Here is a 13,775-nt window from a genome sequence, read left to right on the forward strand (position 1 = left end):
GGACAGCTAGTACACTGTTGTATGAAACAGCAGAGAGTGCTATTCCTTTTTTTAATTTTTTTTGGCTGCGCTGCACAGCGTGCAGGATCTTAGTTCCCTCAACAGGGATAGAACCCATGTCCCCTGCATTGGAAGCGTGGAGTCTTAACCACTGGACAGCCAGGGAAGTCCCCAGAGCGTGATATACTTGTCTCATTTCTATACAAAAAGCTGAAAAAAAATGAAATGTTTTGAGTATTTTGTTTAGATTCATGTATCATTTTCATAAAATTTAATTTGGAATTTATATCTACATGTAACCTTTTACATATAAGAGATCCTTTGTGAAATAATGTACTACTAGATCTTCACAGCTTTCTAAATGAATTCTTAAGGTAAATTTACATCTTGCTCTCTTTGTGGCTGCTCTATCAGTATGCAAAGTTACGATGTTTCCAAATTTATCCTCTTTGTTTGTTTTAAAGTTTTCTTTTAGCATTTGAGTATTTCATCCCTAGGAATTTGTTTCGGTGCTTAGGAAAACAGTGTTCTTCCAAGATAATCTTCTATTCAGAAATTTTAACTATTGCTGTTAATTTGAGTACAGTTATTAACATGTAGAATCATCAGGCAACAATGAAAACTTTTTGATACAGTTGTCTTCTGGGTTAGTAATTATTGCTGTGTTTATTTGGCATGCCATCAAACGCATCTGTTAATTCTGTTATTTGAATGGGGCACATTTTCTATTTCCTTTGCTTCTTTGGAAATTACAAAGTTCTGAAATTTTCCTTGTAGGCTGGTATATTATACAATTTTGCAATTGTATGAGGCATTCTGGCTCTAGCTGTTAATTGAGTAGTAACCTTTTAAGCAGCTTCTTAATCTGATATAGTTATAACTAATGTGATAAAAGAACTTTGTTTCTTATTTTGTGTTTGCAGAAGTTTAAAGTACAAATCTTTTTCTGTATTAAATGGATATTTTGTGTTGAAGTCGTGTATGATGTGCTTCTGCAATTGTTTTATTTAATAACTCTTTCATGTAAAAATACATTTTGGTTAAAGAAGAGAATTTTGGAAATGTTGTGTTTGCCTTATGAATGTAATGGCTTTCCAGCACTGTTTGATGAAAAAGTTGTCCATTATGGTGGAAAACAACAACCAGTAAAAATCAGATCTATTTAAATATGAGATCAAATAAGATATGTTTTAAGGTTCAAAAGCTGATTATGTGTATAATTTTCTGCATTCTTAAAATGTTTTAAAATAAATTATATTGCAAGATTATAAAATTAGGCATTTAGTAAAGATAGGAAATATTAATTCATTTTAGTTTATTCAACAAATGTTACGCTCATTTATGATCAAAAAATCAAATTTTCAAAATGTTTTTGAATCTGCAAAGGTCTGCAATCCCATTTAAAATGATGTAATTATGTGCATTTAATTCCATCTTCAGACATAAATGTTTTTTAATAATTTAAAATAAAACATAATTAAATTTCATCAAGAGTCAGACTTTGGCTAATTAACATTAAAAGCCAATAATAAATAAATACCAAGAAGTAAGAGCCAAAAAATAACAAAATCAATTGCATTCTAATAGGAATACCTTATAACTAATGATGATGATGCTAAGGAAACCATCATACATACCTTGTTAATAGGAAAAATGTGAAAAATAACAATAGGAGCAAGAATTGTGAAAAATGAGCAAAAGAAAGGTGCAATATTTGACAAGGGGTACAAAACAAAGAAGTGATGACAAACAGATTGTGACTAAAATAGCTTTGGATGATTCAAATAGTAATGCCAGGTAACTTTTCCCCTAAAATGGAACTATTTTAGTGTGCCATGACCCAAGCATTGAGAACCTTTATAGTAGTAAATTGGTTCCCATTCCCAGAGATTTGATTTATGTCATCTGGAGTGCGGCATTAGAACTTTAAAATCTCCCCAGGTGATTCTGACATGCAGTAAAATTTGAGGACCATTACTTTCGATCGGTGGTTCTCAAATTGTGGTCCCCGGACCAGCAGCATCAGCATCACCTAGGGACGTGTTAGAGTAGCAGCTTCTTAGAGCCCATCCAGATCTACTAAATCAGAAACTCTGAGGCTGGAAGCCAGCAATATGTGTTTGAACAAGGCTTGCAGGGGATTCTGTTGTATTCTAAAGTTTGTGAACCACTGTTCTAGAGCAGGGGTTGGCAAACTATGGCTTACAGGCCAAATCTAGCCCATCGCCCCCTCCCCTTTTTTTCATGTAAATTTTTATTGGAACACAGCTATGCTCATTTGCTTCTGTATTGTCTGTGGTTACTTTCGCACGATGGCAGAGATGAGTAGCTGTGACAGAGACAACATGGCCCACAAGCCTAAAATACCGTCTAGCTCTTTACAGAAAAATGTGCTGACTTCTGCTCTCAAGACTGTTTTTGCCCACTTCCAAGGACTGTATCTGTCATGACATCCACTGAAGGGAGGCCCCTTTTTGCTCTTAGTGAAGGTAATTTAGTGATTTAGATGGCTTGATGAATTCTTCTCAGTGGAGTGCTAGTGGGCTGCAACCCAGACTAGTTAAAATTAGAGTCTCTGGGAGTAAGAACCAGCAATCAGTAATTTTTAAAGCTCCACAGGTCATCCCATTGTGCAGCCCAGTTTGAGAAACAATGCATTGCTTCTTCCCCCAAACAAGCACTTGGAAATCATGGTAAATGCAGATTTTGATTCTGTAAGTCTGGGGTGGTTCTGGAGATTCTTCATTTCTAACAAGCACGCAAGTGATGTGGATAATGCTGGTTCACATCTGGGGAACCTTAAAAATTCTGATTCCTGATACTTGCCAGTTTTTCTAATTATCTCAGCATCAGGGTATTTAAAAGTTCCCCAGGTTATAATACTGTACACTTGAGAACCCCTGGTCAGAGCGATTTGTCTCAATCTTGGAGTAACAGAATCACCTAGTGAACTTATTAAAAAATACAGAGGGATTCTGTCCTCCTTCAATAAGCTTGGATCTTTGTATTAATATTTTCTGTTAGCTTTGCAGGTGATTTTGATTGCCTTAGAGAAAGGGAGAAAGAAGAGGTTAGATAAATGGATAGGTTAGGACAGGCAGGGGATGTAGAAAAACAGGAACACATAATAAATATTCATTTGCATATTGGGACCTGTTTCTGATAAAAGCAAAGAAGAGTCTTCTTGATTATTATAAGCCTGTAATAAACAGGCCTAATGAGATTAAAAGATTCAATGAATCCACAGTGTTAACAGCCATAGCCCTGTGCCTATAGATTCTGGAAAGAACAGGAATGATTATGTCATGCAGAATCGTCAGAAGAGACTGCTGTGGTAGCTCAGTAATATTTAAATGGATCACAAAGACTACAAAATTTTTAGTCTCGGCCAATGGGACCTAAATGGCAAGAACTGAAAATAGTTCAATGCTATCTATGGATGTGTAGCCTATTCTTCTACTAAAGTTCCTAGAGTGTCTGCCATCTGTGTAGTGTATCTCAGCTTTCATCCTTTCTGGAACACAGCTAGATAGTGTTGCTTTAACTGGGTGTAGACATGAATGGGGAATAACCTGAGTGTAAGCCATTGGTTTTAAACAGCCATGACATTTATGCACTCTTAGCTCTTAAAAGGTAAGATCCTTTTATAAGTAGCAGATAGGTCAAATGACATTGTTGATTATTTGTCATACATATGTTGCTAGGAATAATGCCATTCATTTCCAAAAATGGAACTGAACCTTTGCTTTTGTGTTGGTACCCCACCCCCCGACTCACCCCACCCAAGGAATCTGTCACTCTGGCTTTATTATACCATCCCAGGTTTTATGGTATAGACATGGAAGAGAAGACCTGTATGTACTCAATTCTGAGGATGAAACAAATTTTGTTTTTGGTCTAAAGCCCAGATAAAGTTTTTGGGTGGTTGCTGAGCACTTTGGGTAAGATCTTGATCAGAACCCCCAACTAGTCAGGATAGTAGAACTCTACACAAGGAAAATAGGGAAATGAGGTAAAGGGCAAAAATTTAGGGAAGAGTCTTGCAAAATTCCTTTGTCACCTAATTTCCAGAGACATTGACAAGGCAAAGTCTTAAAGCTTAAGAAATACTGCAAATTCTCTCTTAGTGGGGAACAGATTAGTGCCCTATTGAGGCAGCTCTTTGCAACAGTTCACCAGAGGAAAAGAAGAGTTAGCTGTTAGGTAGCTGGATAGCTTGAAACTGGCAAGTGGGAGACTCAGTTTTTACTCAGTTGCCTTTGAATTACAACATACTTTTCATTCTAATGGAGGTGTTAAAATAGGCTAGATTATTGACAATTGCCTGAAATATTTCTCATTCTATCCAAATGTATATAAACTTTAGTTTAGGTAATGCTATATTTTGGAGAACTTAGTAATGTTTTTGTAGTTTTAAAATAACAATAATAGGCAAAAACCATTCTGTTTCTTTCTCTGGAATATATTGATTTTTTTTTTTTTAACTGGGGAATGATTGACATAAACTGTATATTAAAGTGTACAATTTGATAAATGTTGACATATATATACCTCCATAAAACTGTCACCTCAATTAATTTAATGAACATAACAATTATGCCTCAAAAGTTTTCTTGTGCCGCTTTATAATTCCTCCTCCGATTTGCCACCTCGTCATTCCTAGTCAATCACTGATCTGCTGTCTGTCATTACTGATCAGTTTGCATTTTCCAGACCTATATGTAAATGGATTTTTTTTTTTTTTTTGGTCTAATTTCTTTCAGTGTAATGATTTTGAGACTCAATCATGGTCTGTGTAGCAATAGTTTATTCCCCCTTTTTTTATTGCTTAATAGTATTGCATTGTGTAGATATATCACAATTTGTTTATCCATTCACCTGTTGATGGATGTGTTAGTTATCTTTTGCTGTATAACTGATTACCCCAAAACATAGTGGCTTAAAACAACAAACATTTATTATCTCAGTTTCTGGGCCTGGAATTTTTAGAGAGACTTAGCTGGGTGGCTTTGGCTCAGAGTCTTTAATGAGATAGCTGATAAGATGTGGCCGGGGTTACTGTAATTTGAAGGCTTCACTGGGGTTGGAGGATCCAATTCCAAGATAGGGCCATGCATATGACTGTTGACTGCAGGCCTCAGTTCCTCACCAAGAGGCCTCTTTGCAGGGTTGCTTGAGTGGTTTTTACTGCGTGGAATCTGGTTACTCCCAAAACACATGATATGAGAGTAAGGGCAAAGAGAAAGATGCAATACTATCCATTACTTAGTCTCAGAAGTTACTGTTTGTCACTTCCTCCATATTACTATTTGTTAGAAGTAAGTCTCTATGACCAGCCCACTCTCAAGAGGAAAAGAATTAGGCTCCACTTTTTTTTTTTTTAATTTTTATTTATTTATTTATTTATTTATGGCTGTGTTGGGTCTTCGTTTCTGTGCGAGGGCTTTCTCCAGTTGAGGCAAGCGGGGGCCACTCTTCATCGCGGTGGGCGGGCCTCTCACTATCGCGGCCTCTCTTGTTGCGGAGCACAGGCTCCAGACGCGCAGGCTCAGCAATTGTGGCTCACGGGCCTAGTCGCTCCGCGGCATGTGGGATCTTCCCAGACCAGGGCTCGAACCCGTGTCCCCTGCATTGGCAGGCAGATTCTCAACCACGGCGCCACCAGGGAAGCCCTAGGCTCCACTTTTGAAGGGAAGAATGTCAAACAATTTGTGAGCGTATTTTAAAGCCAATACAATGAACATTTGAGTTGTTTCCCGGTTCTGGCTATTACAAATAAAGCTGCTTATAAAAAATATGTGTAAAAGTCTGTATAGATGTATGCTTTTATTTCTTTTGTGTAAATAGCTAGAGGTAGAATGGGTAGTATGTTTAACTTTCTACAAAACTACTTATATAGTGAAATCTACAAAAAAATTGCTAAGAAAAATTATGGAAAGAAGAATTTCTTTTATTATTTATTAATGCTTATAATGATGTTAATATTCTTTTATACACTAAGTTTCTAAAAGTTTTAAATTTCATGAAAGAAAACCTCCAAAATCTGGAAATTGTTTTCCAAATTTGATTGTATCCTTTTATACAAGCAGTGTGTGAGAGTTCTAGTTGTTCCACATGATTGCCAACACTTGGTATGGATACTCTTCTTAATTTTGTTATGGTTTTAATTTGCATTTCCTTAATAACTAATGATCCCAAGAATCTTCATGTGTTTATTTGCCACCCATGTATTTTCTTCAGTGAAATGTCAGATCTTTAGCCCATTTTAAAAAGTTGGGCTGTTTATCTTATTATTTAGTTATAAGAGTTCTTTCTATATTCCAGATATGTCTTCTGTCAGGTAAGTGTTTTGCAGATATGTATTTTACCCCAGGCTTTGGCTTATCTTTTTTATTTTTGTAGCAGTATCTTTCTAAGAGCAATAGTTTTTAATTTTGATGAAGTAAATTTATTGATCTTTTTTTCTTTTATAGTTTTCTTTTTGTGTACTATTAAGAAATGTTTGCCTAACCCAAGTTCACTAACACTATTCTAGGTTTAGTTTAGATCTGTAGATCCATCCCAAGTTAATTTTTGTGTATGTTGCATGGTAAGGGTCGAGTTTCATTTTTTGGTCATAAGGCTGTCCAGTTGTTTGTTCCAGCATCATTTGCTCAAAAAATTATCTTTTCCCTATTGGCATCTTTTGTTTAAAAAAAAAAAGTTGACCACATGTACTGGTCATTTCTGGACTCTATTCTGTTTTATTGATCTTTCTTGCCTGTCTTTTTTTTTTTTTTTTTAATAAATTTATTTATTTATTTATTTATTTTTGGCTGTGTTGGGTGTTCGTTTCTGTGCGAGGGCTTTCTCCAGTTGCGGCGAGCGGGGGCCACTCTTCATCGCGGTGCGCGGGCCTCTCACTCTCGCGGCCTCTCTTGTTGCGGAGTACAGGCTCCAGACGCGCAGGCTCAGTAGTTGTGGTTCACGGGCCCAATTGCTCCACGGCATGTGGGATCCTCCCAGACCAGGGCTCGAACCCGTGTCCCCTGCATCGGCAGGCAGACTCTCAACCACTGCGCCACCAGGGAAGCCCGCCTGTCTTTAATACTACAAATGCCTTGATTACTGTAGGTTTCATGATAAGTCTTGAAATCAAGTAAGTTAGGTATTTCAGCTTTCTTCCTTCTTTTCGAAATTGGTTTGGCTACTCTAGGTCCCTTACATTTCCATATATATTTTAGAATCAAGTTTTAAACTTCTACAAAATGCCTTACTGGGATTTGGAGTGGGATTGCATCAAATCTATATAGATCAGTTTGGTGAGAATTGACATCTTACTAATATTGAATCTTCTAATCCATGAACACAATATATCTCTCCATTTATTTAGGTTTTCTTTAATTTCTCTTGGCAGTATTTTGTGGTCTTCATTGCACAAGTCTTGCATATCTTTTGTCAAGTTTATCCCTAAGCATTTCCTATTTTTTGGTGCTATTGTAAGTGATATATTTTAAAGTTCAGTTTCTAATTGGTTATTGCTGGTGTATAGAAATACCACTGAATCTTGTATACTGACTTTATTTCTGCAGACTTGCTAAATTCACTTATTAGTTCTAATAGGCTTTTCTGTAGTTTCTCTTTAGTTATATTTGTTCGTTTGTTTTGTTTTTTAGATTCCATATATAAGTGAAATCATATAATATTTGTCTTTCTTTGTCTGACTATTTCACATAGCATAACACCCTCTAGGTCCATGCATGTTGTAGCAAATGGCAAATATTAGAAGTCCTAGCCACAGCAGTCAGACAAGAAAAATAAAAGGAATGCAGATTTGAAAAGGAAGATATAAAACTGTCAATGTTTGCAGATGCCATATGATACTATGTATACAAAATCCTAAAGATGCCACCAAAAAACTACTGGAACTCATCAATGAATTCAGTAAAGTTGCAAGATACATAATTAATATGCAGAAATCTGTTACATTTCTATACACTAACAATGAAATAACAGTCCCATTTACAATCACATCAAAAAGAATAAAATACATGGGAATTAATCTAACTAGGGAAATAAAAGACTTATACTTGGAAAACTATAAGACACTGATCAAAGAAACTAAAGATGATACAAACAGATGGAAAGGTATACTGTGCTCATGGATTGAAAGAAATAATGTTTTAAAAATGACCATACTACCTCAGGCAGTCTGGGGATTCATTGTAATCCTTATCAAAGTCCCAATGACATTTTTCACAGAACTGGAAAAAATAATTCTAAAATATGTATGGAAACACGAAAGACCCGAAGTAGCCAAAACAATCTTAAGAAAGAAGAACAAAGCTGGAGGTATCATTCACCCTCATCTCAAACTATACTACAAAGCTTGCAGTAATCAAAACAGTATGGTACTGGCACAAAAACAGACACATAGATCAAGGGAACGGAATAGAGAGCCCAGAAATGAACTCACATTTATAAGGGCAATTAATATATGACAAAGGAGGCAAGAGTACACAGTGGGGGAAAGGCAGACTCTTCAATAAATGGTGTTAGGAAAACTGGGCAGCTACATGCAAAAGAATCAGATGACTACATTCTCACACCATATACAAAAATAAACTCAAAATGGATTAAAGACTTAAATGTAAGATCTGAAACCATAAAACTTCTAGAAGGAAACATAGGCAGTATGCTCTTTGACATCTGTCTTAGCAATATTTTTTTGGCTATGTCTCCACAGTCAAGGGAAACAAAAGCAAAGATAAGCAAATGGGACTACATGAAACTAAAAAAGCTTTTATACAGTGAAGGAAGCCATGAACAAAATGAAAAGGCAGCCTACTGAATGGGAGAAGATGTTTGCAAATGTTATATCCAACAAGGGGTCAATATCCCAAATATACAAGGAACTCATACAACTCAGCATCAAAAAAAACCCCAAATACCCCAATTAAAAAAATGGGCAGAGGACCTGAATAGACATTTTTCTAAAGAAGGCATACAGATGGTCAACAGGCACATGAAAAAATGGTTACCATCACTAGTCATCAGGGAAATGCAAATCAAAACCACAATGAGATAATCACCTCACATTTGTCAGAATGGCTGTTATCTAAATGTTAACAAGTAACAAGCATTGATGAGGATGTGGAGACACGTGAATCCTTGCGTGCTGTTGATGGGAATATAAATTGATACAGCCACTATGGAAAACAGTATGGAAATTCCTCAAAAAACAAAAAGTAAAACTACCATATGGTCCAGCAAGTTCACTCTTGGGTACTTAACCAAAGAAAACAAAAACACTAATTAGAAAAGATATATACACCCCTGTGTTCATTGCAGCATTATTCACAATAGGCAAGATATGGAAGCAATCTAAGTGCCTATCAATAGGTGAATGGATGAAGGAGGTGTGGTGTATATATTATATGTATAGTATATATACAATGAAATATTATTCAGCCATAAAAAAGAATGAAACCTTGCCATTTGTGACAAATGGGGTGGACCTAGAGGGTATTAAAGTTATTTTCAAATTTAAATGTAACAAAATTGATTCCTTGTGGTGTACAGTTTTATGAGTTTTGACAAATGCATACAGTTGGGTCTCCATACCTCAATCAAGATGCAGTTTCATTAACTCTAGAAATACTATTATTAACCCATTGTTAGTCACCCTTTCCTTCCTCTCCCTACCATTGTAAATTGCTGATTCAATATCCATCCTATAGTTCTGCCTTTTCCTAAATGTCATATAACTGGACTCACTCAGTTTGTACCCTTTTGAATATGACTTATTTATCAAAATGCATTGAGATTCATGTATGTGGTTGCATGTATTAATAGTTCTTTCTTTTTTATTGCTGAGTAGTATTCCATTGTGTAGATATACTATAGTTTGTTTCTCCAAGGACATTTAGGTTGTGTCCAATTTTTGGCAATTAGGAATGAAACTGCTAAAAAACATTTGTATACAGATTTTGTTATGAACCCAAGTTTTCATTTCTCTTGGGCAAATACCTAGGATTGGGGTTGCTAGGCTTTATGTAAAGTTAGCTTTAACTTTATAGGATAGGGGAGGTTTTTCACTATAGATTCTATTTCTTTAATTCTGTTTAGGTTTCTTTTTTTTTTTTGGCCACGCCATGTGGCTTGTGGGATCTCAGTTCCGTGACCAGGGATTGAACCCAGGCCACGGCAGTAAAAGCCCAGAATCCTAACCATTAGGCCACCAGGGAACTCTGTTTAGGTTTCTGATATCTTCTTTTTAAAAAATTTTTTTATTGAAGTATAGTTGATTTACAAAGTTGTATTAGTTTCTGGTATACAGCAAAGTGATTCAGCTATGTGTGTGTGTGTGTGTGTGTGTATATATATATATATATATATATATATATATATATATTCTTTTTCACATTCTTTTCCACTATGGTTTATTACAGAATATTCAATATAGTTCCCTGTGCTATACAGTAGTACCTTGTTGTTATCCATCCTATATGTAATAGTTTGCATCTGCTAATGCCGAACTCTCAATCCTTCCCTCCCCCACCTCCCCTCCTCCTTGGTAACCACAAGTCTATTCTCTATGTCTGTGAGTCTGTTTCTGTTTCATAGATAAATTCATTTGTGTCATATTTTAGATTCCACATATAAGTGATATCATATAATATTTGTCTTTCTCTGGCTGACTTCACTTAGTATGATAATCTCTAAGTTCACCCATATTGCTGCAAATGGCATTCTTTCATTCCTTCTTATGGCTGAGTAGTATTCCACGTATCCATTCATCTGTCGATGGACATTTAGGTTGCTTCCATGTCTTAGCTATTGTAGATAGCGCTGCTATGAACATTGGGGTGCATGTATCTTTTCAAATTAGAGTTTTCTCTGGAAGTATGCCCAGAAGGGAGATTGCTGGATCATATGGCAACTCTATTTTTAGTTTTTTAAGGAACCTCCATACTGTTTTCCCTAGTGGCTGCAGCAATTTACGTTCCTACCAACAATGTAGGAGGGTTCCGTTTTCTCTACACCCTCTCCAGCATTTATTATTTGTAGACTTTTTAATGATGGCCATTCTGACTGGTGTGAAGTGAGACCTCATTGTAGTTTTGATTTGCATTTATCTAATAATTAGAGAAGTTGAGCATCTTTTCATGTACCTATTGGCCATCTGTATGTTTTCTTTGGAGAAATGTCTGTTTAGGTCTTCTGCCCATTTTTTGATTTGTTTGTTTGTTTTTTTGTTGTTGAGTTGTATGAGCTGTTTGTATATTTTGGAAATTAAGCCCTCGTCAGTCGCAACATTTGCAAATTTTTTCTCCCAGTCTGTAGGTTGTCTTTTCATTTTGTTCATGGTTTCCTTTGCTGTTCAAAAGCTTCTAAGTTTGATTAGATCCCATTTGTTTATTTTTGCTTTTATTTCTATTGCCTTGGGAAACTCCCCTAAGAAAACGTTGCTACAGTTGAGCTTTGTTAGTTTTTGTCCTTCAAAGTATTTCCCCATCTCATCTATTGAATTTATCAGCATAAAATTGTTCCCCTGATTATCCTTTTTTAATATCTGTAGAATCTGTGGTGAAGTCATCTCTCTCCTTTTTATTTTTATTTTATTTTATTTTTTAAACTTTAGTCTTTTTTTTTAATGTATTTTTTTAAACACATTGTTTACTTTGTCTATTTATTTATTTATTTTTGGCTGTGTTGGGTCTTCGTCTCTGTGCGAGGGCTTTCTCTAGTTGTGGCAAGCGGGGGCCACTCTTCATCATGGTGCGCGGGCCTCTCACTATCGCGGCCTCTCTTGTTGCGGAGCACAGGCTCCAGACGCGCAGGCTCAGTAATTGTGGCTCACGGGCCTAGCTGCTCCGTGGCATGTGGGATCCTCCCAGACCAGGGCTCGAACCCGTGTGCCCTGCATTGGCAGGCAGACTCTCAACCACTGCGCCACCAGGGAAGCCTCTCCTTTTTATTGTATGAAATTTGTGTCTTCTTTCTTCCTGATCACTTTGGTTGTGGGTTTATCTATTTTAGGTCTTTTTAAAGAACTAGCTTTAGGTTTCATTGGGTTTTGGCTATTGATTTTGTTTTCTATTTAGTTGCCTTCCAATCTGATCTTCATTATTTCCTTTCTTCTGCTTAATTTGGGTTTAATACTTTGGGATTAACATAATACAAAACTGTTTTTCCTTTGGAAGTGAATTGACAGATTTTGAAACCCTGTACTCAATCCAGGTTTTGTGTGTGTGTGTGTGTGTTTGGCATTTAGGCAAGGACGTAAGACTTTGCTAATAGTAAGATTCCGTAGAGATTGAATTTTTTTAGTACTGCTTTTAGTTAGTTGAAGGACATAAGGTTTTCTTTTTGTTTTTAATATTTATTTTTCTGCCTCTTCATCTGACATGTGTTTCAAATTCTGAATGAAGTGTATCTGTAAATTATGAAAGTACTTGGAATTCCCATGCCAAGCCCTGTGAAATTTACCACACAGAGTTAAATATGTGGCATCCGTTAAGTGGCGTAAAATATTGTCATGAGAAATAAAATTTTATTCTCATCTTTAATCTTAGCAATAATTTAACCTGAAGGGCTATGTAATATTTACTTGAATTCTGAATTTAAGACATTTAAATCCACAGGTCTTCCTAGATGAGAAACCTCTAACTAAGGTATAAGGCAGTTCTAGAATTGTTTTCATTTGTTTTGTTTTAATATATTAGAGTAAGAAATTTCTGTGGTGGATAGAGTAGAATTTGTATTACTCTTTTAGGTTGTCTTCCAAAGCCTGAATTAGAATCAAGGAAATAAATTGCTCTACTGATTGAAGATTGTATTTAAATATTAATGCACATTTCATTCCTCTGTAAATAGAAGTAATTTTATTTTTTAAACAGATGAAATTGGCTTGAAAATCAGTTTGTTTCTTTTTTAAATACTTCTTATGCAATGTTCAGTAAGAAATGTAGGTGTTATTAGAATTGGAATATTGCTGGAAGGATGTAATATTTACAGAACTACATGAAAATTATTTTCTTTGTTTACTTTTCTAATTGTTTAATGTTCCTTCTTTTCTTTTAGATCCTATTTGACCAAACTCAGAGATCGATTAAGGCACAGCTTCAGAACTTTGTCAAAGAGTAAGTCAGTTGCAGTGAAAAGAAAAGAAAAGCAACCAGTTAATGATCGCATCTGGGAGTTGGTATCTTTTGAGAGAACTTAGAAACATGACTTAGTGAAAATATGGGAGTTTTTGTGTGTTTTTTGCTTTGTGAAATTTATATTGCATTTTTTCCTGAATTACTCTGTAAAGGAGTCAGACTTCATGCCTTTCAGTGAATCATTTATACTATGAAATTTGTGTTCAGGATACATAGTTCAAATTGTTACAGACTAAAAAAAAATTTTTAATGTAAATAAATAACCTAATGATCTTTAAAAAATCAAAGCAGATCCCAAAAGTGGTTGAAATACTATCAGTTATTCTAGTTGTCCCAATATGGTATTTTCTTTGTAGAGAAGATAATAGAATATATGAGAATGAGTGATGAAGGTGCATAATAAGTAATGAAAGCAAACCTTTTGTGTCACATTCATCACATTTTATATGTGAAATAAAATGAAACTAGAAATAAAAAAATTATCTGAACTTCCCAGTTAGGAACGTTTTCCTTTTCCACATTAATAATTTCACTTTATGTCTTTTAATTCCTGACTGAGAATATATTAAATTACAGATAAAGTTGATTATGATATAGTATTCAGATGTTAAAAGCTATAAATAGTGGCAG

General features: G+C 35.4%; 1 protein-coding gene and 1 long non-coding RNA gene across 5 annotated transcripts in view; one reads left to right on the plus strand and one right to left on the minus strand.

Moving 5' to 3' along the window:
* The window catches only part of ACAP2 (ArfGAP with coiled-coil, ankyrin repeat and PH domains 2), a 162,763-nt gene that overhangs the window by 85,604 nt on the left and 63,384 nt on the right, over positions 1–13,775 (plus strand). For all 4 annotated transcript variants that reach the window (XM_082393183.1, XM_082393182.1, XM_082393180.1 and 1 more), the window contains one exon: positions 13,066–13,124. In XM_082393183.1, coding sequence (XP_082249309.1) covers positions 13,066–13,124 — 59 coding nt within the window. The remainder of the gene's footprint in view (positions 1–13,065; positions 13,125–13,775) is intronic.
* Positions 6,766–13,059, minus strand: LOC309629407. The gene is made up of 2 exons (XR_014245061.1): positions 11,948–13,059; positions 6,766–11,580 (listed from the first exon to the last, which is right to left on the minus strand). It is a non-coding gene; the product is annotated as an uncharacterized lncRNA (long non-coding RNA).

Source organism: Balaenoptera borealis (assembly GCF_965194805.1).
Source record: "Balaenoptera borealis genome assembly, chromosome: 5".
NCBI lineage: Eukaryota > Metazoa > Chordata > Mammalia > Artiodactyla > Balaenopteridae > Balaenoptera > Balaenoptera borealis.